At 33.5% G+C, this 13,730-nt stretch overlaps 1 protein-coding gene across 1 annotated transcript; it reads right to left on the minus strand.

The window, feature by feature from the left end:
- Positions 1-305: 305 nt before the first annotated feature.
- LOC101506950 (CDP-diacylglycerol--glycerol-3-phosphate 3-phosphatidyltransferase 1, chloroplastic/mitochondrial-like) lies at positions 306-5,862 on the minus strand. Its single transcript, XM_004515519.4, has 8 exons — positions 5,377-5,862; positions 5,186-5,283; positions 5,041-5,091; positions 4,837-4,950; positions 1,158-1,214; positions 986-1,071; positions 768-884; positions 306-683 (listed from the first exon to the last, which is right to left on the minus strand). Exons 1-8 carry the CDS (start codon positions 5,573-5,575, stop codon positions 677-679), a joined length of 729 nt encoding a protein of 242 aa, XP_004515576.1. The 5' UTR covers positions 5,576-5,862; the 3' UTR covers positions 306-676.
- Between the last annotated feature and the right edge of the window lie 7,868 nt (positions 5,863-13,730).

The following is a 13,730-nucleotide window of genomic DNA, read 5'->3' on the forward strand; positions in this document are numbered from 1 at the left end:
TCTAATTAAATTTTATGAAATTTTAAAAGAAAATATATGAAAGGGTTTCTTATCCAAATTGAGATTCTCTGTAGTAAAAGATCCTTTACATTCAAGTAGTCAGATATTAATAGTAGTTCAATTTAGATCAAACGATTCATACTTTAGTTCGGTATTATAAATTATAAAATTAAAATCTGTATTTTTCAAGACCATCCAATCGAAATTAGATGGTCAATGTTTTTTTTTTACTGTGTGAATGCGTCAATTCACTGGCAGACATTGAGTCCAATTTCATTCTTACTCTAGTATTGAACATTTGCAAACATTGAACAATAACTGGTGTATTTAATTAGGCAACTGTATAGTATATGGCCAGAACAAAAATAACCCAAGAGTCAACTACAACCATAAAATATTTCTGTAGGAAAATGTCTCTAGCTGGCAAACTTTCAAAGGATCCATAGTTAGAGAATTTACTTCAACATCCTTCAACCGTGTAATTTCTTCCAATTTAATCTGCCTCCTTTCTTCTTTTTTTTCTTTTCCTTTCCTTTACCTTAAGTAACTAAGGAAAAAATTGTGCATACAATTTTCATAAATGTGGATGAATGGTGCTTTGCAGAGTTAGACAATGCAGACAGGAAATATTACAAACATATGTCACGACCACTGCATCCATCTCCCTTCAATGGTATCACTCACTGAACAAATGTTGCAAGAAATAATGGTCATGATTCATGAGAACCAAACACATCCAAATATATGCCATTGATCGACCATGTTACCTCAGCAACGCCTTCCATATTTTCCTCATATATACTACAAACGACCATATGGCAAGCCCTGCTGCAATATAAAGCAAAAAAACACCAGAGCCTGCCAAAATGGCAGGTCCTCCGCGACTGAAAAAATAAAATAGATGTCATTTAGAGTCAAATCAACAATTTTACTTTATATTAATAACAAGTAGGGTTTCTTCAAAATGCAAAGAAAACAAAAATACCTGCAGTCACGGGTAGCAAGGAGGATTGTTAATGCCGTCATCTGTGTGGCTGTTTTCCATTTCCCCAAGTTATTAACCGCAACAGCCTATTATTTTTAGTTTAAATATATAAGCTTGAAATTTTGCATATGGAGCAGGAAATTGATTCAAGTGAGCAGGAAGTAAAACAAACCTCTAAAACCTTACTACCCTGGGAAGCAGCCCATTCCCTGAGTGCTGACATGGTTATCTGCTTTGAAAGTTACAAGAAATTATGATGCCTTGAAAATTAAAGGAAAAAGGAGGACTATTTAAATTATAATTTCGGATAGACAAGTATGCTAGAAAATATGCACAAACACAACCAAGCAATCAAATATTGCATAACATTGAACCTAGGGAACCTACGCAGACAGTATCAGCAAAATATAATTCAGTGCTCCTTCAACAAAAGAAGGTTCTGAACAAATCTTCAGAAACATGATCATAAACTACCCCCTCATCTCGGCATAAATAATAGACTCCTCCCAGAAACACCAGAGAGGAAATAAGGGTGAAATCTGGAGCATTTATGCTCATGCATCTTAATTTATCCTCCACTTTGTATTGTGCATGGAAGATGTTTATATGTCAGTTGCAATTCTACAATATAGCTCCAAACAACAGTTATATTAACTTTCAGTTGAAATTCTACACTCTCTTTGTTCACGCTCCATACTTTCTTATTACCTGTTCCTCCCTGTCTCTCGTTTCCTTGACTCTCCCCTTTACAATTTCCATCTTCTCTTTTTCTGTAGAAATGTTGCTTTCAAACTCAACTTCTAATTCATTAAGATCAGCTTCTTCTCTACCATCGACATCCATATGGGTCTCTTCTATCCTAATCTCAACCTCACATCTCTAGTCTCTACCACAATGTATTCCTCTGTTTTTATAACTTAATGTGTGGTTCTGGGTTTGTTTATTGAATAAATGAGGGTTATAGTAGCTAGAATTAAATAGGGTAGTTGGTTAGTTAAAGGGAATTATATGTATAGAGAGGACTGAGGAGGACACAGAAAGGAAAGTCATTTACATTTGTAAACATGTCATTGAGTGAATAGAGCATTGGCCCTGTGGTAGAAATGAAAACCCTTGAGGAGATTCTTCTCTCCTATTCTCATTCTTATGATAAATATTGTGTTTTTTCCTTACATTTCTTTCTATCGATTTTCCAATTCTTTTACTGGGTTTATAGAGTTGCCAGTTTTTGAGGGAGGCCTACTGTCATGTCGGGACAGAAATGAAGAACTTTATTGTTCTTGAAGGGGAACAGCAATCCGGAGTTACAACTTCAGAGGAGAATCTAATCGAGATTAAGGAGATGCTAAAGCAGAGGATAAAGGAGCATAAACCAGGTTGTGACCATCAATGGCTGGGAGAGTGACAGTAATCCCCGTGATCAAGAAACATGCCAAAGCACTAAGGAGGAAGACGAGTGTGGGATAACTCACTGTTGGTACTAGCAACTTTGGTAGAAGTTCTCAAGAAGTTAGTTGCAGAGCACACCACATAGCTTTCTGACCTACCCAAGAAGGTAGCTAACATAAGAAAAGAACCTTCTTTCCAGATGGGTGCAGAAAGGCTGGGATGAAGAAGACGAGGAGAGCCAAGGGAGAAAGAACTGGTTGAGCCCATCACTTCAACAAAGAAAAGAGATTTGGGGATAAAATGGGAGGAGTTTCATCTAATGTGGATGAGGAGGAGCGATCTTGGACTAAAAAACGTTGAAAAATCAGATTAGTCATACGAGTTGCCTGAGAATCAAGAAACAACCCGAAAACCATATGAAGTAACAAAATCAGAGAAAGACACTTTGGTAGAGATGTGTGAGAATAAGATTAGGGAAGAGGATACCAACCTGCGTAGTCAAAATTGAGATTTTACTTAAGGAAAGGGAAGTCGAGTGGGATTGTGATAGGCACTCCACGGAACAAAAAATACTAAAATATCTATAAAATAAGTATATAAGTTCATATATATGCATACAAAATAGCATGAATAAGAAAAGAAAACCTTTAAATTGCTTTAAACACTTCAAATTTAAATTCAAAAACCATAGGAAAGTCGTCAACAATTCATAAGTCATAAATTAACAGCTTAAGCTAGTGTATTAAGGAAAATAAAAAACAGCATGTTTTTAAAAAGTGGCAAGACATAAATATCAAAATTAAGTGGTCAATAAATTCCACAATTTCTAGCCTAGAAAACATTTCAAGTTAATCACCGATGTCATCAAAATAATTGTTGATTGCAGTGATCTTACAAGTAAAATTCACAATTTTTACTACCTTACCCATGGCCCACACCACCACTTGCAGATGCCGATGGTGGAGAAGATCTGATCTCGATGAATATGAAAAAGAGCTGAAGCAAATGATAATAAGGAAGCGATATGGAGCATAGAAGAAAGAAGCAAGTGAACAAGTTGACCCGCCACCTCTGCCAAAGCATGCAGTAGCTAGCCCAATTGCCACAGCCAGTGGGATGTTTTCAGAGTTGGTTTGGGCAGCAGGGTAGCATTGGGGAGAGTCGCTGTGGGCGGGAAAAATATGGGTGTGCATCTCTTCTTACACATCAAGCTACCCAACTCCATTGTCACCACTGGAACCGCCAGAACAGAATTTCCATATGGCTGCTGTGAAGATTCAGGTTACACAAGGATTGACCATGCCCCCCCACCAGACTGTATGCCAACCTAGTTAATGGGATTTTACGTACTGGGCCTCTATGGGTGTGTCCCAAAAAAGATTCGCAGCAGTGTGGCAAGCATTCAACTGTATAGATTGGTGATGAAGAAAGACGAAGGTATAAGGGAAGAACAGATATTTTGCAAGATAGGGTTGGTTCACACGACCTAATAGGCCTGGCCAAACTATGTCACAGTAAGAAGATTAATGGAGAAGGAATAAGAGAACAGTTCTGCGAACCTAGCTCACTTTAATCTCAGATTCAAGACGAAAAAGTCTTTAAAGCAAAACTAACACACAACCTTTTCTCTGTTTCTATAATCACATGCATTTGAGTATATTGACATGGATGATTATTCATCTGATCAAATTGAAGTTAGTCACTGCAGGCTATTTTTATCAATATTGGGTAAAAAAGATTTTGGAAAGTATTGAATTGAGAGGAATTGCACATTCTATAAAAGTCGATAACATAAGACTATTTTTATCCCCATTTTTCTGATTGCAACCACGAGGGAGGACAAAGTTGAATTTGAGGGAGGGAGGTATTGTTAACATAAAGAATGAAGACAAATTAGAGTACTTAGGATTAAACAGGGTAGTTGGTTAGTTAATGAAAAATACATATATAAATAGGAGGACGCATGGAAAGGGAGATTGCTTGCATTTGAAAACATTGATTGAGCAATGTGTTCTTGTTTTCATTTCTTTTTATTAAATTTTCCAATTCTTTTTCTGGGTTCATAACAAATGCACATTACAATAACAACAATCCTAGGTCTCCCTCTGCCTTTAGTGATTTGACTACCTTCTATTTAATTTACTCTCCTTACTACATAATCTACAGATCTCCTCTCCACATGCCTAAACCACCTAAGTCAAGTTTCCACCATATTTTCTACTATAGTTGCTCCCCCAACTCTCACTCTGATGCTATCATTTCAAATCCTATCTCATCTAGTCTATCCACACATAGAACACAACATTCTCATCTCAGCTACACTAATTTCTAAGTAACAAATGCACATTATCATCAAAACATACTTGATGGGTAAAGGTAATCCCAAATCTCAATGTTCATATCATTGGAGTTGTAGAGCAACAACCATAAGTGAATACAAGAGTTGAAATGGGTGGCATTACCTCTCTACCAATGATGGTGATTGAAGGTATAATCAAGAGCCACGGCGCTCGTGCCAAAGCAACAACTTTCAAAGGTCTAGTACACAATAAGATCAATGTGGCAGCAACCATAAGCTGCAAATGAGTTTGAGTACAAAAAATAATATTAAATTCACATACTACATTGGAAGTAGTAGTAATAGTAGTAGTTGTTACGAAAAGAACCTTGTCAGCTACTGGATCTAAGAAAGCACCAAATGTAGATTTTAGTTTCATCTGCATTGCAAGTAAGTATATAAAAATAAAGATGATCATATATATGATATAACGATAAAGGAACAATTAGAATAAAGAATAGTAGCCACAGTACCTTGCGAGCAATATAGCCGTCAAGCCAATCTGTAACGGCTGCGGCGGTGAAAATAATTGTGGTAACCGCGGTTCCTTGCCAACCATCCATGTAGAAAGCTAAAAGAAATGATTATATTATGTGATCATCAAAAAAATAAAAAAATAAATCGAGATTCGCATAATAATAATAATATTGAAATTGAAACATACTGGCAACGAGAAGAGGTATAGAGGCGACACGTGCGAGAGTTAAAATGGTTGGCAATGTAAGGAGTTTGGAATGGGAAGAAGAGGAAGAAGAAGAAGAAGCACGATCATTCTTCGAAATAGAAGATGATAAATCACGAACATTTAACTCGGAACCCATAATTGATGATGATGATGATGATGATGAATCAAACAAACACATTCACCACCCAACCCTTACCGATTTATCACCTAAAAAAAAACAATGAATAGAAAACTCGATGCTATGGGGTTGGGTTGGGCCCGAAAAGCATATCGTGAAAATAATAATATAAAAGGAAATAGTTAATTAGAAAATGTAAACGGAGGTGGTGTGGTGGCTAAAGGGATGTGAACGGAGAATGTCAGTTAGCCGACATGTAGGAAGATAGGTTAGAGCCGATTTCCGCAAACAGAGGAAAGCCAATATTTTTTACCTTTTTAGCTATTTCACGCACCACAGGGAACCAAACAACCCAATATTATTATTCATTCATTAAGGTAAGATGTGAAATCAGTAAAGTTACGGTATCTCCTTCATTTATTCAAATTTTTAAATTTATTCAAATTTTTAAATTTATTCAAATTCATTACTCAATTTGAATTAAATTAACATTACTACAAAATCGAAAAAATTAAACAAGATCGAATCAACACAACAAATAAAATTTACATAACACTCAAATAATAAAATTATAGAAAAATATCTAAAAAAAAATAAATATGTATAGAGAAAAGTTAATTAACATTATTATATCATTTTCATCGGATCATGTATGTATGTAATTATTTTTTCGGTTTTTAAATTTTCACATTATATTTTTATATTTAATATCTGATCACTATTATTGGATTATTTAAGTTACATTCAAATCTTCAAACATGAATGTGGGAGATGTGTTAAAAGTCTTATATTAAATAAAATAAAGTATTTATAAAAGGTGTATGAGTTAGACCCAACCTAAATTTTAAAATTTCCCTCTTCCTCTCTCTCTCTCCTTCTTTCATATTTCACTCAAATTGTAATGACCAAATCAACTTAAAAATTATATATTGATAAATTCTTCTCTTCTCATTATATTTAGACAAATTTAATTCAGGATTTTGTTATTATGTTATTTCTCATGTTTTTTTTTTTTTGCATATCAATTTACTTTTACATTTCTTGGATAGTAGTTTTGTTGGATTTTTTTTTTAACTTATATAATTATCATATTTATGTTTATTTTGATAAATTATGGAAGAATTTAATATAAAATTATAAAAGTGTGTTTTTCTTAGATCTTCACTTATGAAATTTGTTGTTAAATTTTAATTAAGATCAAAGTAAAAGAAACGGAGATTGATCAGTCACTCACCCAAGAATGCTCTTCGTTTCAGTAAAATGGAGATTGACGAGTTTTTCACCCAATAATGTTCTTGGTTTCAGTAAAACAAAGAATGATCAGTATTTACCCAAGAATGTTCTTGGTTTCAGTAAAACGAAGATTAATCATTTTTCCCCTGAGAACGTTCTTGGTTTCAACTGTTAAAACAGAAACATAATTTCGACTTACAATACTAAAATGAACGCACACAATTGTTAACCCTTTTCAGAGTTAAACTCTTACGTCTTGGGGACTGGATTCGACTTAGAATTATCACTAATATGAGATGAAATGATTACAATGTTTTGCACTTATGTTGTCCGTTTTCTTCTGCCTATGCAAAACTGCAACTTGCATTTTTCTGTTGTGATCAACATTGGTTACTTTGGCTTATATATTAGTTGGTTACAATTTAGGAGCAACAAACAAAAGTAGTTACAACTAATTAACTGAAACTAACTGCCCAAAACAGATTGCTAGTAACTATATCTCAAAAGTCTTTTAATTGAGTACCACATATTAACATATCTCCACATTGGTACCAAATGAGAAGCTTCAGCCTGTGATTCTTCAAATCAGATCCTCTTAGTCCTCTGTCTCAGTTTTCTGGAATTGATCTTAAGCAAATTCAAACAATGTCTAAATTTGTTAAGTGTTATAGGTTTTGTAAACATGTCAGCGGGATTGTCACGTGTGTGCACCTTTGCCAGTTTTATCTCACCCCTTTCAATGACATCCCTGATGAAATGAAGCCTGATGTCTATATGCTTGGTTCTTTCATGATACATTTGATTTTTACTCAAATGAATGGCACTTTGGTTGTACAATTTATGCAAACAAATTCTTATTTATCACCAAGTTCATTGATCAATCCTGTCAGTCAAATTCCTTCTTTCACAACTTCAGCAAGAGCAACATATTTTGCTTCTATTGTTGATAATGCCATTATGTGATGAAGATTAGCTTTCCAACTGACTGTGTTGTTGAACAATGTGAACACATACCACATAAGTGATCTTCTTTTATCTAAATCCCCAGCAAAATCAGAGTATACAAATCCTTGGACTGGTTTCAAATGTTTTGAACTTTTGTTGTATTCCAAACATATGCTTTGAGTGCATTTTAGGTACCTTAGAATCCATTTGACAGCTTGCCATGGTTTGTGTTTGGTGACATGGTTGAATAACGTTTGAAGTGAGCTGCAGGTGGAGAGCTGACAGCCTTTGATTCACTCATATTGAATCTATTTAGGACTTTGCCAATGTAGCTATCTTGGGAAATTATCAATTTTCCTTGCTCTGTGATTGTGATGATTTCCATTCCTAAAATTCTCTTGGTTGGCCCCAAATCCTTCACTTCAAATTCTTTCTTCAGCTGTCTCTTCAATTTTTCTGTTTCCTTCATACTTTTAGATGATATTAGCATGCCATCCACATATAACAACAAATAAATGTATGTTGCTGATGATACTTGTTTGTAATACACACAACTATCAAAATTACTTCTAGCATAACTTTGACTAAGCATGAATGAATCAAATTTCAAATACCATTGTCTTGGTGATTGCTTTAGCCCATAGAGTGATTTCTTTAGTAGGCAAACCCAATCCTCATTTCCTTGAGTCCTAAAGCTATCTAATTGTTGCATTAAGATTATTTCATTCAGATCACCATGGAGAACGATTGTTTTACCGCGACTGTTTCATTCAGATCACCATTAAGATTGTTACATGAGTCCTAACTCATTGTAGTCCACCTCTTCCTTTTGAGTGAATCCCTTTGCTACTAGCCTTGCTTTGAACCTAGGTGGTTCTACTCCTGGAATTCCCTCTTTCCTCTTGAAAATCCACTTGCTGCCTACAATTATGGAGTTGGTAGGCTTAGGTATAAGTTCCCAAGTGTTGTTCTTATCCAATGAGTTCAGCTCCTTAATCATAGCTAAACTCCATTTGTCTTTGTCTTGAGACCTGACAGCTTCATTGTAGTTCTTGGGATCTTCTTGTATGATTTCTTCAGTAGCATGTAATGCATAACTGATCATGTCTGCATAACCATATCTTTGAGGGGGTTTTGATGTCATTCTTTCTCTGTCCCTGATGAGGTTATATTCATCTAATTCTTGTTCTGTTGAATTGTCATGGTCTGGAAATACAGCATGTTCAGCAAGGTTTTCATCAGTCTTGTCTTGTTTAGTCTGTTGTTTATCGTTCTCTTTTTCTGTAGCTTGCTCCACCTCAAGATCAAACCATCTCAACTTCAATTTGATGTGAATTTTCATTTGCAGCCTTGGTTAAGGGTTTATATAGATCAACCTCATGAAACTTAACATCTCTACTGATAACCTTTTACTCAAGATCAAACCATCTCAACTTCATGTTTTTAGGATACCATATTTTATAACCTTTTACACCATTTGGATATCCAACAAAGTACCATTTTTTGGCTCGAGGAACTAGCTTCCATTCATTTATATGATAGTATGCAACATGCTCAAATACTTTTAGATGATTGTAGTTAGTAGCATGTTCTGTCCCCATTTCTTGACGAGTTTTGAGTTCAATTGTAGTTGAAAGACTCAAATTTATCAAATAGTAAGTTGTATGGACAGTTTCTCCCAAAAACTATGCATGCATGCCTACATTTGACAAGATGTATCTCATTCTTTTAAGCAAGGTTCTATTCATCCTTTCAGTCAAGCCATTTTGCTGAGGTGTGTGTCTTACAGTCCTATGCATGTTCACACCATGAGTTTTGCAACAAGTAGTGTGAACTCCTCACTACAAAATTCAAGACCATTGTTTGTCCTTAAGGTCTTAATCCTTTTGTCAGTTCTGTTTTCAACCATAGATTTCCAATATTTAAATTTTTTGAATGCTTCATCCTTACTTTTCAACAAGTAAATCCATACTTTTCTTCTATAGTCATCAAGAAATGTAATTAAATACTTGTTAGTTCCATGTGAAGCAATTTTGGTAGGACCCCATAGATCATTGTGAACATACTCTAGAATTCATTTTGAGCAATGCTTCCATGTAAAGAACTTGACTCTATGGATCTTTCCATACACAAAATGCTCATAAAATTCAAGATCACCATTCTTGTCACCACCCAACATGCCTTGTCTGTCCAGGACCTGCATTCCTCTTAGGCTTACATGTCCCAATCTTTGATGCCACAAGCTGGTTTTGCTTGATGCTTGGACTGTCACAACTGCCAATCCAGTTACTGCTTGACCATTGAGAAGATAGATACCATGATCCCTTATTCCCTTCATGATTACCAATGATCCTTTTATCACTTTTAGAGTACATTTCTCTGCTTTGTATGAACAACCAACTTCTTCCAACATTCTTAGAGAAATTAAGTTCTTCTTCAGCTCTGGACCATGTTTGACTTTTGACAAAATCTTCATAGTTCCATTTTCTAGCTTAAGCTTGATTGGGTCAATTCTAACTACCTTGCAGGCTGATTTGTTGCCCATTACCACCTTGCCTCCATCAGTTTCTTTGTAATCAAGAAACCAATCTCTATTTGAGGTCATGTGAAATGAACACCCTAAGTCAAGCACCCAGTCACCATCCATGATTTCAGTTGAATTTTCCATAAGAACTTGTGTACTTTCATATCCTTCAGAGGCTATTGAAGCATTTCCATAATCATCATCACTATTTGATCATTTCTTTCCTTTCTATTCTGGGAATTCTTTCTTGAAATGCCCATTTTTCTTGCATATGAAACACTTTATTTTAGACTTGTCATTTTCTTTATTCTTGAACTTATTCTTCTTCCCTTCCTTGGCCTTGAAAAACAGTCCCTCACCACTGCTTTCTTCTTTTCCATCTGACTTCCTTTTTTAATTCTATTGAGATTAGTGTAACTTGCACTTCTTCTAATGACAAAGAATCTCTACCATAAAGGAGTGTATCACACAAAATTTCAAGTGAGCTTGGTAATGAATTTATCAACAGTAGGGATTGATCATCCTCATCCAATGTTACATCAATATTTTCAAGATCTAACACAACCTTATTAAACTCATCCATATGATCTTCAATTGACCTCCCATATTGCATCTTAAAAGTATATATCTTTTATTTTAAGTATAAATGATTCACTAATGATTTTGTCGTGTATAAAGATTCTAACTTGAGCCAAATACTTGCTGTTGAGGTCTTCTTTGACACTTCCCTCGGAACCTTGCCTCCACGACTAAAGATTAAAACACTATGAACCTTGTTTATGATATCCTTCTTCTTCTTTTCTGTAAGTGTGGATGCCATATCTTTCTCTCCTCCCAGCGCTTCTGCCAAACCTTGATGAACCAACAAAGTTTTCATCTTGAGACGCCATAACCCAAAATCATTATTCCCATCAAATTTCTCAAGTACTTACTTTGTTGAAGGCATCTTTTCTTTGAATCGAATAGCCAATGCTTTTGATACCAGTTGTTGTTGAATTTCAATTAAGTTCAAAGTAAAAGAAACAGAGATTGGTCAGTCACTCACCCAATAATGTTCTTCGTTTCAGTAAAACAAGGATTAATGAGTTTTTCACCCAAGAATGTTCTTAATTTCAGTAAAATGAAGAATGGTCAATATTCACCCAAGAATGTTCTGGGTTTCACTAAAACGAAGATTAATCAGTTTTCCCCCAAGAACGTTCTTGGTTTTAGCAATTAAAATAGAAACAAAATTTAGACTTGTAATGCTAAAATGAACACACACAATTGTTAACCCAGTTCAGAGTTAAACTTCTACGTTTGGGGGACTAAATCCGATTTAGAATTATCATTAATGTGAGATGAAACTATTACAATGTTTTGCACTTATGTTGCCAGTTTTCTTCTGTCTATGCAAAACTGCAACTTGCATTATTCTGTTGTGTCCAACATTGCTTGCTTTGCCTTATATACTAGTTGGTTACAATTTAGGAGCAACAAACAAAAGTTGTTACAACTAATTAACAGAAACTAACTGCCCAAAACAGATTGCTAGTACCTATATCTCCAAAATCTTCTAATTGAGTACCACATGTTAACAAAATTATTTGTATAGTTATTAAAGAAATTAGAATTTAAAATTTTACCTTAATTTTTTGAACATCTTAGCTTCCTTGTAGGATGACACAATGTATAATTTATTTGAGGTCATGGTTTATGAAAATTTGTAAAATAGTTTTTATGCAATGTATGTCTAAGACCTATTTGATTTTGGTACAATTTGAAACAAAGTAAAAAAGTCAAAACTATTTATGTCTCTTCAATATATTCTTGAAGTAGAAAAGTAGAAAAAAATGTTTTCAATAATATATTGAATGATTGGAAACAACTGTGATTGAACAAATGAGCATATGTTGATTAAAAATGTTAAAAAGATTACAATTGTTATTGAACAAAATAGTAGTTGTTCGAAAATATTTATTAAATGATTTAATTTTTCTGAGGCGTACAATTTGAACTTTTAAAAAGACTGCTTAATCAAATTGACCCATATATTTTAATGAAATGAAAATGAATTTTATACAATCGTTATTTATGTTCCTAACTCAAATATTCTATGATTTCTTGAAGAGCTTCAAAAAGTTTAATGCTTAAGAAATTAATTTCAAATGAAATACTTAAAAAGAATAAAAGATTTATTGTGATTAGAATTGAGTATTTAAAGAGCATAGTTTTTCTGCATCAATTAGCTTATGCAAAAATTATTATGGATATTTCTGTATGTGACAAAGATCCTTTGTGCACTTGGATAGTTGTAAGATTACTAGATGTGACAAAAATCCTTTGTACTATAAGAAGATGATAATTGAACAAATTGATCAACATTCAAGAAGTATAAATCTATTAGCAAGAGATAGTTTGTCATCTACACAAAAAAATTGGAATGAAGTGAAGGAAATACTTTGTTACCTGGAGGTATAATGGAAATGATTTTATTCAGATATATCCAAGTTAGAATTAATTGATTATGCACATGCAAGTTATTTTTCTGTTCTCATAATGGTAGTTCACAAAAGATTAATTATTTATATATGATGGTACAACTATTACATGACGACCTGTCAATTGAACCATAATATTGACATCATACAACCATAAAGAAATTTTATCACTGCATGTGTAACATTCTACTTTTTGGGACATTATCTCAAAATTCTACTTTTTGGAACATTATCTCAAAATATTATGTTTAAAATTCATTCTATTTTTTTCATAAAAATATTTTAATTCTCGTGCAAGAAAAATACATAATCACATGTATAAATTTAAACAACCAATCGATAATTAATTAGAAATCGTAAAGTTTTATGATTCAAATATGACATACCAAAATATAATAGTAATAAATAGTATAAACTAGAGTCTAACATAAATAAAGTCCCTAATGTTGTCCACCACTATCGATCTTAGAAATTAAAAGAAATGTTCCATCTATTCATCCGAAAACTCCTCTGGATGCGAAAGCGTCCAAAACCATTCAACATTGTCATAAACCAATGTAGTTTAGACACAAAGTAATCACCTTGAATAACCACACGTTACCAATCAAAATATGCAAATTACTTAATCTTAGAATATTACTTATAATCATGTAATTCATATACCACGCATATTTTGAAGATAACACAAACATAATACATAACATCACAATGCATTTATATTACATATAATTCAAGTAGGGAAACAAATGAAGTGATGTCCTTACCGTTATCAAAGTTGTTTCTAGAACTATGCGGCACAAACTCTTGTTCAACTCGGTTCACATCTTCAAATAAGTAATAATTAACTCGGTATTTGATTGTCTCTCAACTACTAACTTCAACTCAAATAAAGTTTGGATTTAGTTTAAGATTTAAACAAATCATCTTAAAACAACCAAATTATTATTATTATTATTATTATTATTATTATTATTATTATTATTATTATTATTATTATTATTATTATTATTATTATTATTATTATTATTATTCT

The sequence above is a fragment of the Cicer arietinum genome, chromosome 3 (assembly GCF_000331145.2).
Source record: "Cicer arietinum cultivar CDC Frontier isolate Library 1 chromosome 3, Cicar.CDCFrontier_v2.0, whole genome shotgun sequence".
Lineage (NCBI taxonomy): Eukaryota > Viridiplantae > Streptophyta > Magnoliopsida > Fabales > Fabaceae > Cicer > Cicer arietinum.